The sequence below is a fragment of the Myotis nattereri genome (genome assembly GCF_964212035.1).
Source record: "Myotis nattereri genome assembly, chromosome: 4".
Taxonomy (NCBI): domain Eukaryota; kingdom Metazoa; phylum Chordata; class Mammalia; order Chiroptera; family Vespertilionidae; genus Myotis; species Myotis nattereri.
Genome location: NC_138079.1, coordinates 40,194,544 through 40,210,451, shown reverse-complemented (window position 1 = coordinate 40,210,451; position 15,908 = coordinate 40,194,544). Strand labels below are relative to the sequence as shown.

General features: G+C 35.8%; 1 protein-coding gene across 1 annotated transcript in view; it reads right to left on the bottom strand.

Annotated features, from left to right (window-relative positions):
- The window catches only part of POLK (DNA polymerase kappa), a 60,160-nt gene that overhangs the window by 35,289 nt on the left and 8,963 nt on the right, over window positions 1–15,908 (bottom strand). Inside the window, exon 2 of the mRNA XM_081089432.1 lies at window positions 1,469–1,640. Coding sequence (XP_080945558.1) covers window positions 1,469–1,603 — 135 coding nt within the window. The 5' untranslated portion in view covers window positions 1,604–1,640. The remainder of the gene's footprint in view (window positions 1–1,468; window positions 1,641–15,908) is intronic.

The window sequence follows — 15,908 nt, the reverse complement described above, 5'->3', positions numbered from 1 at the left end:
CAGTTGCTATGATGCACACTGACCATCAGGGGACAGACATTCAATGCAGGAACTGCCCCCTGGTGGTCAGTGCGCTCCCACAGGGGGAGCACTGCTCAGCCAGAGGCCCTGAGCCAGGCTCATGGCTGGTGAGCGCAGTAGCGGTGGCAGGAGCCTCTCCCACCTCCACAGCAGTCGGACATCCCCCAAGGGCTCCCAGACTGTGAGAGGGCACAGGCGGGGCTGAGAGACCACCCTCCCACCCCCCCCCACCCCAGTGCTCAAATTTCGTGCACTGGGCCCTGTAGAAATATAGATGAAACCAAAAAAGGTGGTATGAAGAAAATCTATTAAAGAATTCTTTCAGACTTATCCGGTTTGGCTCAGTGGGTAGAGTGTTGTCCTGGGTTTGATTCTAGTCAAGGGCATGTGCCTCAGGTGCAGGTTCCTGGGACCTGGTCGGGGTGGGTGCAGGAGGCAACCAATTGATGTGTCTCTCTCACATGTGTCTCTCCTTCTCCCTTCCACTCTCTCTAAAAATCAATGGAAAAATATCCTCATGTGAGCATTAACAACAACAAAAAAAGAATTCTTTCATGGTCTTGGAGGAGCCATATATAGTTGACTGATTCAATATAAAAAGAAGCAGACATAAATCTTCTGCTCAGGAGAAACTACCATGAGCAAAATCTGTGCAAAGGCTAAGAGGCAGTTCATATAAAAAGAAATGCAAATAGCTTTTAGACATGAGAAATACAAATACTATACTATGTTACCATAGACTGGTAAATCCAAAAGTTTAGTAACACACAGTGTGGACACATTGTGGCAAGATAATACATACCCTCATATATTAATAGTGGAAATGTAAATTGATACAACCACAATGGAGGGCTACTAGGCAATTCATAAAAACTGCACATGCTGTATCCCTTTGTGCTATCTGCATTTGCTGGAACAATTCCACTTCTTGGAATCTCTCCTATAGTTACATTTGCACATATGTAAAGTTATAAAATACAAGGTTATTCATTGCAGTACTGGTAAAAACAAAAGACTAGAAACGACATATGTCCACCACTAAATTTAGATTTCTGACTGGTTCAATAAATTATATTATATCCACATGTAGCATAAAGACCAATGAATATATTTAAGTACTTACACAGAAAGACCTCCAAGTTATATTAACCGAAACAAAATAAAAAACACAACAATCACAATATTCTCCTCCTGGGGTTAAAAAAAGGGCAAAAAAATACATGCATGATATTTTGCTTTTACATGCATAATAGGTATACGTGAAGTAGAAAACGGGATGGCAAGAACAACTGAATAGAAAGAAGATTATTCCATGCCCATTCGTAGCTTAACAATGTTATAAATTAAAATTATAATTAAAAGGATATTTAAAATTTACTGATTTTCATTTAAACGAAAAGTATAAAAGTTACTATATTAAAGACATTGAAAGAAACAAGAAACATACCTTTGTGGCTTCCATTATAATTTTGTTTATTTTCTCTTTATCTAATCCTTCCATCCCAGCTTTATTATCGTTAAGTCCCATCCTAAGAAGGAGATCATCTTTGTAATGGTCATTCTTCTCCTTTGTGCTGTCCATGGTGTAGACTTAATGTTAAAATGGCTTCTTTTATTACCTGAGAAAGCACACAAAATAAAAACTGCTTTTCAAAGCATTGATGGTGGGAGGGGAGGTAGACACTTCAAAGTTAAAACGATATGGAAATCAGCAAAACAAATAAAAAGTGATGGTTAAGAATGTTTAGCTATTGAGAAATTATCATTATTCAGCTTTTAAAATTACTATTCCAGTGTTATAGTTCTCTTGGAGGGGAACAAGGAAGTAACATTTCCTGCAAGCTCTGTGCCTGTCACTATGCTTGGTGCTTTACCCTGGAACCTCACACAGGAGCCCTGAGAGGTTATTACCCCCAATACGAAGAGAAGAGAAACGTGAGACTTAGAACATGTCTACTGACACACACTTGCTAATAAGTGACCTCTGTGTTGAAATCCAGGCCTGAGTTTCACACACCTTTTCCCATATTAACACACTCTATAGGAAATAAATACATAACAACACTTCCTCTACTAAACATGTTTAATTAATAGCACTTATTAGGTGCTGTATGAAGAGCTTTATTCTTATGGCAGTGAAAAAATAATAATCTATTCACTTTCAGGAAATTATTACATTTTACAATGTTTTATCACTTCCAAGGTTAAGAAAAATCTTTTCAAATAATAATTCTTTAATATTTTTATATAGTTTTTATAATTTACCTTCACATACATTCGCTTTAAAAACTATTTATAATAACCATGCAAAGTAGATTTGGTTATTCTCATGTTAGAGAAAAGAATTCAGAATATCGGGAAGGTTAAAGGAATTGCCTATTATAATTCTGCTAATAAGCAAAGTAACTGTGATTTGAATCCAAGTCTTTTTCAAGTCTAATGAAGCTATCATTGCGAATGGGTGCTTTGTTTGTGTGTGCTGAGAACTTTTAAGATCTCTTAGCAACTTTCCAATATGCAAGATAGTATTATTAACTATAGTCACCATGCTGTACATTGCATCCCAAGAACTTAATTCATTTTGTAACTGGAATTTTTTACCATTTGACCACCTTCACCCATTTTGTTCCTCCCTCCCAACCACTAATCTGTTCTTTGTATCTATGACTTCAGTGTGTGTGTTTTTAAAAATTCTACATATAAATGAAATCACATAGTGTGTGTCTTTTTTTATCTGACTTATTTCACTTGGCATAATGCTTACAAGAGGACCTTATATCAATGTTGCTTCCATTTGTGGCACCAGCAAAGAATGAAAAAAATATGAAAGGAAATTTAAATAATGTGATTATTAGAGATAGTTCCATTAGAAAACAAATAGTGTACATCACAGTAGTTCTCAAACTTTGCTGTACATTAGCCACCTGGAGAAATTCTAAAACTCTTGATGCCTAGGTCATATTCCATACCAAATAAATCAGAAGATCTGGGAGTAGGAACAAATACCAGTATTTTTAAGAGGTGCCCAGCTAATTCCAATGTGCCCCAAAGTATAGGAACCACTGGTGATGTTTTTTCCTCAATGCCCAAGGGAATATAGATTGTTTTTCTATTTTTTATCATTTGAATTTCTTCTCAATGATCACATTTAGCCTAATAGTATCTGATATTTTGCCTTATTCTTTAGTAACCCAAGTACTTGGGGTTTTTTTCTAGTAAAACAGGTAAATGTAATCCATTCATAATTTCCCCAAACCTACTGAAGAGTGGAGAGGCTAAATGCAGACATCCTGTATTTAAGTTGCCTTGTCCTTTAAATGATGAAATGTATGAAAGGAAAAGAAACATTTAATGGATGCTTATTACTTCACATATGGTATACTATTTAGGCCAAAATCTCTAAGAAGAATTGGTTTTGGTCCTTAATTAGGTCAGCAGAACTAGGCTATCAGCAATACTAACACCAGGAAAAATTGTGATCGTTACCAAAGTTAGTTTTCAGCAATCATCTTGCCTTGTTGATGCCCAGTTACTAGGCAATTTATGTCCAGTTTCATGGACATAGGCTTACTATCATCTACAAGCTATGACTTCCAGGTTTGAACTCTAGTCCAAATGCATGTCTGACATCTCAAATTTAATATGTCCAAATTGATCTTCTCATATGCCTCTATCCTCCAAACAAGGCCCAGTTGCAGTCTTCCTCAACTCAGTTGAAGACAACTCCAATCCTTGCCAATTGCTCATGCAAATAACATTGTAGCCATTCCTGACCCAGTTGTTTCTCACACACGCCATATCCAAACTGTCAGGAAATCCTGTGAGCTCAGCTTTCAAAATGTACTTTGAATTTATCACTTCTCATTATTTTCACTCAATTCTGAACTATCGTTACTATCCCTTCCCTAGATTTTTGCAATGGCTTCTTCAATAGTCCCTTGTTTCTGCTCTTCTCCTTCTATATTGAATTATCAACATAGTAGCCCAAATGATTCTTTTAAATCACAAGTTAGGTCATGTTATTCCTCTGCTAAAAACTATATAATGGGACCCCATATCACTCTAGAATAAACCCCTAATCTTTAAGAATCTGTATCCCAGTTACTTGTTACCTGTCTACCCTCATACTCCAATTTTACAACCCTATTTTCCTAAGACACTTAATAGTTAAGTTGATTTATTAATGCTTTGGGGACTTGTATTAAAATGTAAGAATATTTTGAATTTACATAATATAATGCTCGTTAGGCTCCATTAATATTCAAAAGATTCTAGTTTATATTTATCCTTTGGGAGATTAAGTTGCTTAGTTAAATTTAATTTCTTTAAATACTTCCCAAATATATCTAAATCTAAGAAAATTAGAGAACGGCAATAAACAACATACTAAGTTTTGGTGTACTTGGGTCACTATCAGTTTCTTTTTGTAATCTCATTTATGTGACTGTGGAGAGCCTGCTTTTGTTTTTATTATTTAGTATTTCTGTTATTTTCAAATTTCTAAAATCCTTCATTAGTCCTAGTATCTCTATTCATCGCATTAGTGCTTATTGAATTCCTTTATCTAGAAATCCATAAATTGAAAGGGGGAGCTTCTAGCAGAGGTAATCACATAATATCACAAAGAATGAAGATTTTCCCTATTTTCCTGGGAGGGAGATTTAATACTACTTCAAATGACTTTAGGAGGGCAGCACATAAAGTCAGGGATTAGTATGGTGTCTGCTACATGATAAACTCAATCAATAGTTATTATTTAAGTTAAGCAGATTTTCAGAGCTGTGACAAATCACTTGTGTTACTTCCTTCTCTTTAAGATAAAGAGACTATATAAGGGAAGAGGATACACTGTAAGCATCCTCGACAAAATGCCAAAGTTCACAGATCATACAGATGAATTTTGTTTCTTTTTCTTCCAAAGAAGTATTTGTCCTATGATTACTATGCACCATCACATATAAAGTCCCAAAGTCTATGAATGGATATAACTGACTTTATAAACAAAATTTTTTAAAAAATGGTCAAACATTTTTATGGCTTGACATTACTGAATAATCTGTTTCACTTCAACCCAGAAGCACAAACAGTAATGCATAACTCAAAGGAAAGAACTCTGGGTTCTTGTGGTTTAGCATATTGTTTAAAAGCACATTTTCTCTGGAAACATTCAAATTCTTCCCAGTCTGATTCTACCACTGACTATTCAGGCTACCACTTAAAAAATATAAGGCCAACCGATGTTTCGGGTGGTAGTAAGGATGGAAAATTAGAAATTTTCAGAAGAGATTCTAAAGAAGTTTTTGTGTGCTAGGGTTCGGCCTACCTATAAAAAAACCCCACACAAAACTACATAAATAATATCACCAGCACTTAGCATACTGAACAAAGTCACCTAGAATTAATCTACCAGAAATTATACAACATATACTAATAGGAGAAAGAGAAGGAATAGAGCAGGAAAAGAAAGGAGATGGGAAGAGGAGGAGGGGGAAAAACTAAACTATAGGGAATTTCCTAGGTGGGGCCTGTTTCCTATTTCTAATATATTATAAATAACCAAACCAAATAATCCCCCAGAAAATCTATATAGGTTTTAAGAACAAATATTTTTAAATCCTCCAAATGTTCAAATATTTAATGTTTGAACAGATTAAGCACTGAGCACAAAATTTTAGATTGTGCTGAAATGTTCTTTTTACTATCTAAATTCAAATACAATAAAGAATACTACCCTAATTTTAAAGTAGTCATTTTCAAATTAATGTCTGACTTACAATTTTCTTTTTTCAGTTTCATCTAAAAAATTTTTTAATTTTCAAGAATATAAAAAACCACAACTCAAAGATTTTTAACACATTATGTTCTGTTTCTCTTCAGTTACTTTATACACGTGTGCTCAAATACACTCAAGCCATATACCCACAATTTTTTTTAAAAAAATTTACTTATTTTAATCCTCACCCAAGGATATTTTTTCCATTGGTTTTTAGGGAGAATGAAAGAGAGAGGGAAAGAGAGAGAGAAACACATCAATTGGCTGTCTCCTACACATGCCCCGACCAGGGCAGGGGCCAGGGAGGAGCCTGCAACCGTGGTACATGCCCTTGACTGGAATGGAACCTGGGACCCTTCAGTCCACAGGCCGATACTCTATCCACTGAGCCAAACCAGCTAGGGCTCCCACAATTCTCATATTATGGGAACAACTGTATTTTTAGCTTTAGCTTTTTTAAAAATTTGATTTGAGAAAGAGAGAGAGGTAGGTAGGTAGCAAGAGACAGAGAGATTTGTTGTTCAACTTATTTATGCATTAATTGTTTGCTTCTTGTATGTGCCCTGACCTGGGATCAAACCCGAAACCTTGGTGTATGGGGACAATGCTCTCACCAACTGAACTACCCAGCTAGGGACCTTTAACTTTTAATGTCTTTACAAAATAAGATGTATAAAAATTTTAAAATTACTTCAGAATGGATTATTTAATTTTAAATGTGCATGTATCACTGAGAGAAATAACTGAAATAATGTTACCCCATAGACCCTAAACCAAGGAGATGTAAGGTAAAAGAAAATTCAAGTTTTCACCGAGGACATAAGGTCTACTCTTTGAGAACCATTGCACATATTCTTTTCAATTGCCTTTTTCCTTTCTGTGTTTTCTAAGTCATGTAACTTATTCCAAAGAAGAATGAGACAGAGGCAGTAAAAAACAAACAAACAACAACAACAAAAAACAACTACTCTTCTTAATCTTAGAGATATAAATTTCACTCTTATAGAATAACAAATTGAAACTATTTGCTTCTTTAGTACAGAATGGAAAATATCCTGATACAAAACACATCAAATAAAGTGTTGATCCAAAGGTAAATGACCCAAAGTGAAGTTCCTATTCTGATGATGAGTTGCATATTTTGTAAAAAATCTGGTGGGTTCTTTAACAATGAAAACTTTGTTTATATTCAGACATAAACACACTCAGGACAACTGTGATAAACTAAATTTACATCTTAAGAAGTTGATTGTTTCTTGGGATGTTGATTCATTAACAAAAAGGAGTTATGCTAAGAGGTTCTTTCTTTGGGTACTAGGTCAAGCCAGCAAAAATATTTACTTACACAGAAGTGATAATAAACAGACTACTTTTGTTTTGTTTTTTGTTGTTGTTTTTTTACTTTTGTTTTAGTTTATATAGTAAAGTGCACAAAGCTTAAAGGATAGTTGAATATATATGTTTTTAGAAAAGGAAGAAAGGATTTTTCTATAGTAGTTTCGTACTGTAACAATTTTTTTAAGTTTTACAACCTCAAATGTTACCATTTTAATATAAATTATATAAGAAGCCAGAATAATATACTACAATTGGAAAATTTGAGCTATTATACTTTGTATCACTATACTGTGTTGTGTCCTACAGTAGTGGAAGAAAAATATTTTTAAAATAAATTTAATAAATTGTACAGAAAGAGTTGTACAAAATATTATTTTATTTTCCTATCCTGAAAAAATGATCCTTTCAATGAATCCCCTCTGACAAACTGCTCCAGTTTTTTTTAAAAAAAAGATATATTTTTATTGATTTCAGAGAATAAGGGAGAGGGAGAGGGAGAGAAACATCAATGATCATTATCATTGATCAGCTGCCTCCTACATGCCCCCTACTGGGGATCAAGCCCACAACCCTGTTCCAGTTTTTCTGAGTCCTATTCTTTATATCATTTCTTGATCCACTGTTGATTTCTTATAGTGCCAAAAGTCTCTGGCGGGAGTTTAAAGCACTTTCATAACCTAACCCTTGGCAAATAAAATCTTAAGTAAAACCTCAAACTTTTCCTTAAGTCTTTGTTCTAAGAATGCTGTAGAGCTCTCCTATAATTTCTTCATATATGTTTATCACTAATGTAAAAGCATACTAGTAAATACATAGCCTACAGAAAAGGGAATGTTTGTGAACATGGGTTAAAAAAACCTTGCAAAACACTGAGCTAGAATAACTTATTAAACTATCATCTGTTGCACAAAAAATGACTTATGTTAACTAAACAGATTAGCCCATAAAAGAAATAGTCCAGATTTACTGATACTTATTTTTTCCTTAATGAGAGCTAAGTATGCTAACTGCTTATTTTAACCTACAGACTTAATAAAGAGTTCAGTTTCAAGAGGCATTTTGATAGAGTAAATCATTTGTAGCCAGATAGTCCTAGATTTAAATGTAAACTCTGAAGCTTAATTAGCTGTGTCTTTGGGGGCAATTTATGTGATTTCAAGGTCTATGAAATCTTGGTCTCCTGGTCTGTAACACTTTCCAGGATTTTTGAGGATTAAATGTTTAATATGTAGAGCCCCCTAGCACAGTAAAACACAATAAGCATGCAACAATTTGGATTCTCTCCTCACATTCATTCTGACTTATTTCTCTAAAATGTAACTAAGACTACAGGCCTGGCTGCAAACATGAGCATATAATTGAGAAAAAATAGAAAAATCATCATTACTAAATAAGACAAAAGGAAAAAAATCACCCACCACCAACACACACAAAACGTAAGGTGTAACTTTTTTTTTTTTATATTTTATTGATTTTTCACAGAGAAGAAGGGAGAGAGATAGAGAGAGTTAGAAACATCGATGAGAGAGAAACATCAATCAGCTGCCTCCTGCACATCTCCTACTGGGGACGTGCCCGCAACCCAGGTACATGCCCTTGACCGGAATCGAACCTGGGACCCTTCAGTCCGCAGGCCGACGCTCTATCCACTGAGCCAAACCGGTTTCGGCCGTAAGGTGTAACTTTAAGAAGTCAGAAACAACAAATGACTGGCGCAGCTCCCATGCCTCACAACTCCCATCTCGGATCTTGTGGAACTCAGTAAACCAACAAGAGATTATTCTTCATGGCTTTTAAGGCTTTACCATCGACATGATCCTAAAATTCAAGTCAAGGTACCAAGCAGTTATATTTTAGTTTACTTCAAGTCAATGACTATATTAAGGTAACCAAATCTGACACACACATAAAATTTCAACATTAACAGCTTATGTTGAGTTTGATCTCATAACTCTTAATTGTATGAATGCACCAACATAATGTGTTTGGCATGACTGACTTAAAAATCACATATGTTACTATCTAGAATATGTATAGATACTTTATACTTTATATTAATATAGCTTATTTATTTTATATTTTTATACTTATTTTATACTTATTTTATACTTATTTTATATTTTTATATTTATATACTTTATATTAATATAGCTTAACAAACATATGCATTGTAATGTAAAAATCAAATTAATATACTTCCAAGAATAGATGGAGTTCTCAGAGTAAAGTTTTAAATTAAATCCTAGAATATACCCCAAGAAAATTTCTAGAAGTCTAGTTTAGAACATGCATTTTTTTAAAAATGCAAATCCTTGCCCAACCGGCATGGCTCAGTGGTTGAGCATCGACTCATGAACCAGGAGGTCATGGTTCGATAACCCCGTCAGGGCACATGCCTGGGTTTCAGGCTCAATCCCGGGGCGGGGGGGGGGGGGGGGGGTGTAGGAGGCAAGCGATTGATGATTCTCTCTCATCATTGATCTCTCTCTCTCTCCCTCTAATCAATAAAGATATAGTTTTTAAAAATGTAAATCCTTGACAAATGCTTATATTAACAGATTTTTAAAAAGTATGTTTTTATTGATTTTAGAGAGGTTTTTCTTCTAGAATCTGTGAAAGAAAATAAGGCAATATTTTTTTGCAGAACTTAGTACAACTAAAGTACAGATTTCAAGGGGGTAATAATAGGCCACTCAGCCTTTATTTAATAAATGTATGTTGAATGAGTGAATGATGGGCACATTATTATTCAGAAAGGAATAAAATTAATGGTAACACCTCAGTTAAGTATTTTTAAATGTAATAACTATAAAAGCTAACATGAATCTTATTGTGTTTCATGTGCATTTATTCTATTTAATCTTCATAAGAGAAGAGGAAAGTAAGGTGCAGATTTAGTAGGTACCTTAGATAAAGTCTGAAAAATCTGGGACTGTATTTCCGGTCTGGCTTCAAAGCCATCACACTTAATATAAACATAAAAAGGTAAAACAGAAAATGAATGAAATCTTACCCAAAACGATGGAACTATAGTTGTTTTGTTGACTGATAATGAAAGTAACATAAAAGTGGAATGAATGGTGATAAAATATCATATGTGGCAGTACTGAAATAAAAGGCACAACTTATGTCTAAATTTAGTTTTAAATGACATCATGATTTTGAAAACTCTCTAGTCTTCAAATGAAAATATGAAACAATGACAAGAAACTAAAATAAAGTTATGAAAATATGATGTTCATTCAGACTTCTAAAAACTGTGAACTTTTGACAGAAACATTTATAGATGAGGGCTTTTTTAGTATCCTGGAATGTAATAAACACTGCACAGAGAAAAATATATCTGGGGATCAATTGCAAATCTGAAGGGCAATTTCTTCAATAATCATAGCATCTAAAACAGTTCATTTCTACTATGCATTGCCTTACCTAATAACAACTAAAAATCAGTAATTCAAAAAGCCCTATATTTCCATCTAAAGCAACACAGACAATAAAAGAGCAGCATTATACATAAAAAGACTTTTTTTCTGAAAATGAGAGCTTCCTAAATCTTGTCTTTGTACAAGTGAAAGTAGCAGCAAAGGGACTTCTCTTTTACAATACTGTCAGTGGCTTCTTCCTTTCTCATGATACAATAGGAAAAACTAAACAAAAACTTTAAATATAAAATACTTTTCTCTAAAATTAGAAAAAAATGAAACATGAAAATAAAAAATATTAAATTCCAAAGAAGTTGGTTACTTTGCTAAAAATATGTATGATTAATGATAATTAGCATTTTCTGAAAACTTACTATATGTCAGGTAGGTACTAAATACTTAAGAAGTATGCTCGCATTTATTCCTCATGATTACCCACCAATTTAGATATTATCCCAATAAAGTATATAGTAGTAAAATACGTAAGGAAATTGCTCCACTGTTTTCTAACCTCTTGTTCTTTCTGTTAAGACCATGATCTTTCAAATTGTCATTCTCCATAGGTGATAATGCCATTTTTCTCTGACTACTTTCAAGTTTTGCTCTTAATCTTTGTTTTTCAACAGTTTGACCATGATGTGCCTAGGCCAGTGATGGCAAACCTTTTGAGCTCGGCGTGTCAGCATTTTGAAAAACCCCTTAACTCTGGTGCCATGCCACATATAGAAATTTTTTGATATTTGCAACCATAGTAAAACGAAGATTTATATTTTTGATATTTATTTTGTATATTTAAATGCCATTTAACAAAGAAAAATCAACCAAAAAAATGAGTTCGCGTGTCAGAGGTTCGCCATCACTGGCCTAGGCACATCCTGTCCTTCAAAGGATGGAGCTAGACCAGGTTCCTGTATTCTGTGTGAACACTTTACTCCTGCTTCCTTTTCGCCAGTCCTTTTAAAGCTTCGAAGGTTTTCTCTGTCCCTGATATGCAGCAGGACTGCCTTCCTCATTCCCTCCTACCCTCCTACTGCATATATTTTAATGTTTTCCTATTTTTCCAAAATAACCCCAATTAAGGAAGAAAACAAAGGCTTTCCAAGGCTTCAAAAATTCCCAATTCCTTTTTCAAGAATAGGACCTATAAAAAGCTGTTTAAATTATATGCCTCTTTTAATTTCTATGTGCAGTATCAAGCACTATACTAATCTTAATCACAAAATAGCTTGGGTTTTCATCCCATAAAAAACTAGCAACAGTCCCTAGAAAGCAGCAAGGTCTTTCTGAAGAAGGCCTTTATCCCTGGAGTTCACCAGTATTTCTTTACTTGCACACATCTTTTCACATATCCGCTTGAGGGCTAAAGTAAATATTACTACATGACAGTCATTGATCCCCCTGATTTCACCTGGTTTCGGACGATTCCTACAGATGGTGATTTTATAGAGTATGGTTCTACTGTGAAATGCTTGCTATCATGGGATCTACATGATAGCCATGCTTTCCTTATGTAAAAAAAAAAAAAAAAGAAAGAAAGGAAAATTCTGTTATTTTAGGTATTCCCAACTAACAAAAATGGCCTATTCAGATGTCCCAATGGGCAAATATTTATTATACTTTATACATGAATTTTTATACAACTACTTTTAAGGCAAAAATTTCACCATATTAAGCAAAGATAAATGAACTAGTAATTAATATATTAAACTGTACTTTGATTTTTAAGATAAGTACTTTAATTAATCAAATTATTATTTTGGAATGAATTACAATGGCTAACCCTTTTAACTGAGATAGAAGGAAATACAAAATAGTTCAGGTTTGGCTATGAAATAAAATTAAGAAATGTAGTTTATATTAACCCTTGGTGTACCACAAGAATCTATGAAACCCAATTTTAGTTTTCAGTTTCTTTGAGCAACTTCACTTGTAAGCATTAATGTTTCATATCTTGCTTTTTCTTTATCTTGAAAAATTTCTATATGGATCTATTTTATCATCCTAGGATTTATGTAATCATTACTCATCAATTATCTGTAAGAGTTAAGCTAAAAATAAAATAATAAAATGAAATAATAGAATCACCTAGATGGATGATCTAATAGTAAAAGAAATCATCACTATTTATCATCCTACAGTTTTATTATGTTTTACCCACAGTATCACATCTTTGAAAGAAAGTATAAGTGAGGTATAGAGACACCATTTTTGCAGGTTTTTGTTTTTTTAGTAGTTTTTGTTAAATACAGTAGAAAGTTCTGAATTTTTCGAACCAGCAAAGAGAAGACAATTGACAGAATTTCACATTACTAGACAAATCAGAAGATGAATATAGAGATTAATAGCATTCTACACTATAATGATGAAATTGACCATATAAGCAAATTCTAGACTATGAATTTTCAGATGATTCAAATATATTTTCTGACACTCAAGAATCAATGAGCAAACAATGCATATTTAAGAATAAAAAGCAAGTATGGCATTCCCATCCAATTAGTCATTCAACAGAAAGAACTTCCTCACAGAGTATTTGCAACAACTTGGAACACCCCATTTTGCTGATAGGATGTATGACAGTGTTCCTTCATCCTTTATGTTTGCAGTAAAAGTTACTTAAAAGAGTTTGTAAGTAAACAAATGGTTAAGTTATATACGAAGGGAATAGGTGACGTAGAAATGAAAACTTCATTGAACTTATAATTCCAACTGATGTTTATAAATATAAAAATAAAAATGTTTTGCAATTACAGGGGAAGAAAATGGTTGCCTTCTCTTTAACAAGGTTATGAGATGTCCAAGTTTGCAATGTTATTGCATTTTGACAACCTAAGTGCAAGATAAAGAACCATAAGTGATGATAAGCTAGAGGTACTAACGATGCATATTAAACCTAGAATCTTTATTTAAAGATGGATAGTTCTAGAATCATGCATAGAAGTTGATGAGCAGCTACCGGCTTTACAAGGATAGTACCTATTTTAGGGGAATATGGAATAAAATTTTGAGTTAGTATACTAAGTTCTGATTTTTAAAAAAATTTGTATTTATTGATTTGAGAAAGAGAGAGAGAGAGAGAGAGAGAGAGAGAGAGAGAGAGAGAGAGAGAGAAACATTGGTTTGTTGTTCAACTTATTTATAGATTCATTGGTTGACTCTTATATGTGCCCTGATCTGGGACCGAACCAGCAACCTTGGCATATGAAAATGATGCTCTAACCAAGTGAGCTACCTGGCGAGGTCAAGTTTCCATTTTTATTACAATTTCTAATAAAGTTGTTGTTCACTATACCTTTGTTACTTCTCAAGATTATTAATAAACTAGAGGCCCAATGCACAAAATTCGTGCAAGAGTAGGCCTTCCTTCCCCCAGCTGCCGGCACCAGCTTCCCTCTGGCACCTGGGACCTGGGCTTCCCGCTGGCCGCCAGCAGGCACCCAGGACCCGGGCTTCCCTCACAGCCCTGGCTTTGTCCAGTCTAATTAGTATATTACGCTTTTATCATTATAGATTACTCAAAAATATGAAAAATTAAAATGATGATAAATTCCAACCACTATTTTTTCTCATATATATTGAGTTAAATCAAACTATAATTCCTGCCCAAGCTGGAGGCTCAGTTGGATGGAACATCATCCTGTACACCAACAGGTTGCGAATTTGATTCCCAGTTGGGGCACATACCTTGGTTGAGGGGTTTGATATCTGGTTGGGGGTGTATGGGAGACAACCAATTAATGCTTCTCTCTCTCTCTCTCCCCCTTCCTCTCTCTCTCATATCAATAAAAACATATCCTTAGGTGAAAATTAAAAACAGACAAACAAACAAGCAAAAATTACTTTAACAACATTACATAAAAGAAAAACTGCAACAGGCTCCAAAGATCACTTAAATTATTTACGAGTAATTAGAACATAGATTTGCTAGCACACATATTCCACTGGTTATCATTCATAGAAAAAAAACTGTAAATTGGCTACATATTATTGCAACTTAAAAATGTATATGGATGAATTTTCTTTTAGGAAATTGTCAAACTAAAGAAAAACTATGCAACATACTAAAATATAATCTGGCTCTAACAGATGCTCAAATGTTTTAAAATATCACTGTAGTATAATTTGGGTTTAAGTCTAAAATCAATTTTATATGTGCTAAAAGTATCCTACCTAATAAAAGAGAAACATGTTAATTAGCGTACAACCGCTACCCTTCCCATTGGCTAACCAGGGCGATATGCAAATTAACTGCCAGCCAAGATGGCGGCCGGCAGCCAGGCAGCTGGAAGCGAACATGAGGCTTGCTTGCTTCAGTGACGGAGGACTCCAATGTTCCCCGCCTGCCACTGCCGGCCTCTGAGCTGCAACTCTAAGCAACTATGTTACAAATATAGAAGCTAAACAAAACCCCAGAAACCTGCTTTAGTCGCCAGGCTTCAGCCAGCAGGATCGCAACATTGTTTCAAATACAAAAGGTAAACAAAGGCCAGAAACCTGCTTTCAGCAGCGGAGGCCTAAGAGCTGGAGTCAAGCCTCAGAGCTAAAGCTGGCCCAGAATTAAAAAAAAAAGAAAAAAGGAGCGGTTGGGAGCTTCAGTCACCCGCCAGCCTGAAAACAGCCCTCAGCCCCTCACCCAGACCGGCCAGGCAACCCAGTGGGGACCCCCAACCTGAAGGGTATGTGACCAGCTGCAAACAGCCATCATTCCCTCACCCAGGCTGGCCAGGCAGCCCAGTGGGGACCCCCACCCTGATCCAGGACACCCTTCAGGGCAAACCAGAGGCCCCCACCCATGCACCAGGCCTCTATCCTATATAGTAAAAGGGTAATATGCCTCCCAGCACCGGGATCAGTGCAGCCGCAAGGCCTCCCGGCACCGGGATCAGCGTGACAGGGGGCAGTGCCCAAAACCCCTGATCACCCTGCGGCTGTGTGTGTGACAGGGGGCGGGGCCACAACCTCCCTATTGGCCCTGCTCTGTTCATGACAGGGGAAGGCGCCCCAACCCCCTGATCAGCCCTGCTCTGTGCCTGATACGGGGGAGCTCCCCAACCCCCTGATCGCCCTGTGGCTCTGTGTGTGACAGGGTGCGACACCCCAACCCCCTGATCGGCCCTGCTCTGTGTGTGACAGGGTGCGGCGCCGCCCCCCCAACGGGCCCTGCTCTGTGTGTGATGGGGTAGAGCCATAACCTCCCCATCGGCCCTGCCCTGAGTGTGACAGTGGCGGCGCCCTAACCCCCTGATCAGCCTTGCTCTGTGGGTGATAGAGGGTGACGCCCCAAGCGCCCCCCAAGGGCCCTGCTCTGTGTGTGATGGGGTAGAGCCATAACCTCCCCATCGGTCCTGTCTTGA